General features: G+C 46.7%; 1 protein-coding gene across 4 annotated transcripts in view; it reads left to right on the top strand.

Annotated features, from left to right (window-relative positions):
* rab3gap2 (RAB3 GTPase activating protein subunit 2 (non-catalytic)) overlaps positions 1-5000 on the top strand; it is a 21411-nt gene that overhangs the window by 6205 nt on the left and 10206 nt on the right. For all 4 annotated transcript variants that reach the window (XM_042071751.1, XM_042071750.1, XM_042071749.1 and 1 more), the window contains exons 12-22: positions 166-255; positions 603-742; positions 1104-1296; positions 1665-1808; positions 3210-3292; positions 3394-3458; positions 3560-3650; positions 3776-3888; positions 4108-4309; positions 4569-4666; positions 4802-4907. In XM_042071751.1, coding sequence (XP_041927685.1) covers positions 166-255; positions 603-742; positions 1104-1296; positions 1665-1808; positions 3210-3292; positions 3394-3458; positions 3560-3650; positions 3776-3888; positions 4108-4309; positions 4569-4666; positions 4802-4907 — 1325 coding nt within the window. The remainder of the gene's footprint in view (positions 1-165; positions 256-602; positions 743-1103; positions 1297-1664; positions 1809-3209; positions 3293-3393; positions 3459-3559; positions 3651-3775; positions 3889-4107; positions 4310-4568; positions 4667-4801; positions 4908-5000) is intronic.

The raw sequence follows: 5000 nt of genomic DNA, 5'->3' as shown, positions 1-5000 counted from the left end.
TATAGTGGCAGCTAATTGTTGCAGCAGACGCAACGCGAAAGGAACGCTTCAGTTGCGTGCCTGGTGTAGCTTAGCCTTGATATTCTGTCACCTCCATCAGAGTGAGCGTGTGTCACCACCTCACACTCCGCTGCTCCTCCTCTCTTCCTCCCCGTGCTCCTCTAGCGGCTGGCTGGGCTGGAAGAAGCAGAGTGAGGAGGAGCCCCCACAGAAGCAGAAGCCCAAGGTGGAGCCGGCCACCGCTCTGCCAGTCAGGTAACACCGTCTAGGAATCTGTGGGCCAACAGTGTCTAGTAGCACGTGTGGTGATTTTTGGTAAATAGAGTATTTGTATGTATTACTTAAAGCGGTTAGTGAATTGGGAAGATTTGAATTAGTAGTTTTTCTAAAATAAGCACAAATTATGTGTTCATTACAGCTGGGTGTGAATGTGCGTTTGTGAAGTGTGATCATTTGTGTTGGTTATGGTAGTGGTTTGTGTGTGTGTGTTTGCGTATGGGTTGCATAATGCTCTAGTAGTGTATGTGCAAGTGTGTTTGTGCATTGTGTGCACATGTGTGTGTGCTGCAGGTTTTTTCACAGGCATTGTTTACTACCCACAGGTTTGGCCTTCCTGACTCTCGTCGCCATGGAGAGAGCATCTGCCTGTCGCCATGCAACACGTTGGCAGGGGTAACGGACGACTTTGGTCGAGTGACACTGTTGGATGTGACCCGAGGCATTGCCATCCGCATGTGGAAGGGTCAGTGTGCGTGTGTGTGTGTGTGTGTGTGTGTGTGTGTTTATGGTAGTTTGTTCAAAACTCAAAAGTGTCATATACAAAGATTCTTGATTACTGACTGCTCCGCTTCAACCCTCTCTGTCATATACTGTATGTATGCAACTGTCAATGTTTATTTGCATTTGTCGATGGTTGGGTATTTTTGAAAGCACAAGTACTAAGTGTGTGTGTGTGTGTGTGTGTGTGTGTGTTTGTTTCTCTGAACTTGATCAGCAAGCACCTCAGCAAGTCCTGCATTTACCTGTTGATTAGGCTAACTCCTGTGTGTTTGTGTGTGTGTGTGTGTGTGTGTGCGTGTGTGTGTGTGTGCGCGTGTGTGCAGGCTACCGTGATGCTCAGCTGGGGTGGGTCCAGGTATCAGAGGCGCGGGGGGAGCGTGAGCTCTCCTCCCCCTCCCTCCCCCGCCGCCACGCCCAGTTCCTGGTCATCTACGCGCCGCGGCGAGGCATCCTGGAGGTGTGGGGCACTCAGCACGGCCCCCGCGTGGGCGCCTTCAACGTGGGAAAACACTGCAGGTACACACACACACACACACACACACACACACACACACACACACACACACACACACACACACACACACACACACACACTAAAGCACAGCACATGAACACACGCAGTGCCATAACCCCAAAATATCCTCACACATATTAATCAATGAGAAAAACTAGTACAAAACTAACCTGCTCAGCTAACACACAGACCCTCCATTACCACGACACACACATGTGGTATGTTCAGTTATGTATTTGGTTACTGTAGTATACTAAGTAGTATACAGTTAAATATTTGAACAAATATTTTGTTACTGTAATCGCCTCTATACTGTTGTTAATGTGTGTGTGTGTGTGTGTGTGTGTGTGTGTGTGTGTGTGTGTGTCAGGCTGCTGTATGGAGGCTACAGGCTGATGGGTGTGAACAGTGTGACATCTCAGGGCTGGCAGCTTCACACCCAGCAGGTGTGCCTGCTGGACCCCACCACTGGAGTCCTGCGCACGGTCACCATTCCTTTCCACCTGGCGCTCAGGTAATCTCTCTCACTCTCACACGCACATACATAGAGTGTGGTTCGGGTTCGCATCCAAACCCGACCCATGTCCAACAGAATTGCGTCCAAACCCGACAGGCATTATTCTCATGTCCGAACCTAAGCCGAGCAACAACGCAGATGATGCCTCAGTTATTCTCATGCTAGTGATTAAATGTTCACGTTTGTGGATAGCCTGTCTTTAGCCTATTAAACAACAGTCAAAATGGCATTGTTAATTGTTTACAGAATCAGATGAGCTTGCACACACGCACATTGGACAGCATAGCTTATTGAAATAAAATTCAAGTCTAACCATTGACGAAACTTCTTGCAACTTTAAATCTTGAAATGATCTGCCACAGTCATTGAAACTATGGTCCTTCCCTGTCACTGATCCATATGTAGCGTCAACGTTAATTGGGGCAACTCAAGGAAATCCTCTCCTAATTGAGCAAGACAGCCTTATACCAGGATGTCTTTACCACGGTTCGTTTTCTTTGGTCTTAAACTCTCCCGATAACAACTTTTTTTTTACGTCTTCCTTTTTTACATCTCCCTTGTCTGTCATGGCTACATAGGCCTAAACAAATCTTGCACACAGGAAGAAAGCAGTTAGGTCCTATTTTAAATTTTATTTTATTCTCAAAAAACAAACTTTTGCATCATGCAAACCAGACCTATTGGCTAATAACATAATAAGCTATTTTAAATGTAAAATGTCAAATGCCATGGCGCCGCTGTGTCCGAACCCGAATATAATTTCTAAATATTTGTCCGAGCTACACGCAATACATACACATACACATACACACATACACACACACCCACCCACCATTGGAGTCTTGCGCATCGTCACCATCCCTTTCCACCTAGCTCTCAGGTAATCTCTCTCTCACACACACACACACACACACACACAAACGCGCACACACACACACACAGCACTGGGGTCCTGTGCACCATCACCATCCCTTTACACCTGAGGTGCATTCAAATTGAGGAAACAGTGGCAGTGAACGATTTGGTGTGAACATTCCATTTTGACGGTAACCCTTCGTCCAGCTCCACTGTATGTTCATTGAGAATTATCTCCTCAAATTGTTTGCGAGTGTTTGCAAACGTTCGTGGAGAGCTCAAGGCAAACAGAAAACTGTTTGCAAAAGTTCGCAAACATTTGCCTATGTTTATGAATTTGCAAGCACGTCTGGCTGTCAGGTAACCTCTCTCTTTCTTTCTTTCTCTCTCTCACTCTCTCTCTCTCTCTCTCACACACACACACACAGATCACCTGGCCCACGCCATACATTGGTCCTCTCTGTGTGTACAGTACAGTGCCATTGTGTAGTTGCATGTTGGGTGTGTAATTAAAGATCATGAGTGTGTGTGTTCTGGTTCCAGTGATAAGAAAAGCGAGCGTGCCAAAGACATGCACCTCCTCAAGAGACTCACCATGCTGCTCAAGAGCAAAGAGGTGGACCCTGGTCAGTAAGATCTGCAGTCCGCCACCGAGCATTTCAACTGTGTTCAGACTCGCTCTGAAACGTGTGAGTGGCTAACTGGTGTGTTGTGCTCTCTGACGCAGATCTGTTGGAGACTGAGGCTCAAAGCGTGATCCTGGACATCAAACACCCTGCCATCAAAAAACAGGTTATGCCCCTCACCTCACCTCACCCACTGATTCAGCGCTGAAAGATGGACAAACAGACTCTGACAGAATGAACTTGCTTTTATAATGTTTTTGTGGACAGGCTTTGGAGTCCTTGCTGGCCAACAAGAATGCCCCAGTCTCCTGCCTTGCTAACGTCACACGTGCTCTATTGGACAGCCTGAAGGACCTAGGTCTGCAAATTCTTACAGTTGATGCTTGATATAGAATTTGGTGTCACGGCCGGCTGGTCTTTATTATTGTGTGTGCGTGTGCGTGTGCGTGTGTGCGTGTGTGCGTGTGTGTGTGTGTCCAACAGATCCAGAAGCGGTAGATGAGTCTCTCCTCCAGCTCTGCTCCTCCCAGCTCAAGCTCCTGCAGCTCTACTCACACATCCAGCTCCTTCACACCGAGGCCACTGAGGAGGAGTATGTAAGTCTCACACACACACACACACACACACACACACACACACACACACACACACACACACACATTAACATACACTCTTGAATTTCTCCTCGGGGATCAATAAAGTATCTATCTATCTATCTATCTATCTATCTATCTATCTATCTATCTATACACACATTAACACACACAGACACATATAGACATGGTCTTACATTAGTGTTTGTTCTGTCTTCTCAGGAGACGTCTCCGGGCATTGAGGAGGACCTGGCTCGGGTCAGCCCAATCCTGCAGCGCTATGCCGAGCTTACATCCCGCCCCTCCGTCTCATTCGCTCAGGAATCCGGCCCACTTCCTGTCCGGGACTTCTTGTCACTGATGGAATGTGACGGGGAGGCTGTAAAGATTGTCCAGGGGCCTCAGAGTGACAGCTCACCTCTGGGTGTGTCTCTCTCTCTCTCTCTCTCTCTCTCTCTCTATATATATATATATATATATATATATATATATATATATATATAATCTTTCTCTCTCTCTCACTCTATCCTTCTCTCACATCGAAGTCAGTACATTTTGCCTAGGTGCTTTTGTCTCTGGTGGTCTTTTTGTGCATACACTGTATGTTAAATACAGTATGTGTGCATACACTGTATGTTATAATGATTGTTTAAGTATGTGTGTGTTGATTTTCTGTCGTGCAGGTAGCTTCCTGCTCTGGGGCTGTGTGTCAGGTCAGAGTCCCATACAGAAAGTGTGTGACACACTCCAGGAGAGCAACATTAGCCCACAGAATCTTCTGGTGAGTGTGTGTGTGTGTGTTTACACAGACTTCATGGTAATTGTTACTGTGCCAATGCAGATTTGCTTGATGGCACATTATTGTTCCCAGATGGACTAATTGCATGACTGTGTGTGTATGTTTTTTGTCTGCTAGACTCTCCTGCTGAGCGTGTGGCTGAGCAGAGAGAAGGAGGTGCTGAAACAGCCTGACACTGTCAAGAACCTACACACCCTGCTGACCAGGCTCAGCGCAATGAAAGGTGTGTGTGTGTGTGTGTGTCAGTCAATGTAGTACGGCTGTTCTAAGCTTTCTCAAGCTGTTTATGTAACGTTATGTTTTCCTTTGGGATTTA

This window comes from Alosa sapidissima, chromosome 19 (genome assembly GCF_018492685.1).
Source record: "Alosa sapidissima isolate fAloSap1 chromosome 19, fAloSap1.pri, whole genome shotgun sequence".
Lineage (NCBI taxonomy): Eukaryota > Metazoa > Chordata > Actinopteri > Clupeiformes > Clupeidae > Alosa > Alosa sapidissima.
The sequence above is the reverse complement of the archived record's forward strand: the minus strand, read 5'-3'. Positions and strand labels throughout refer to the sequence as shown.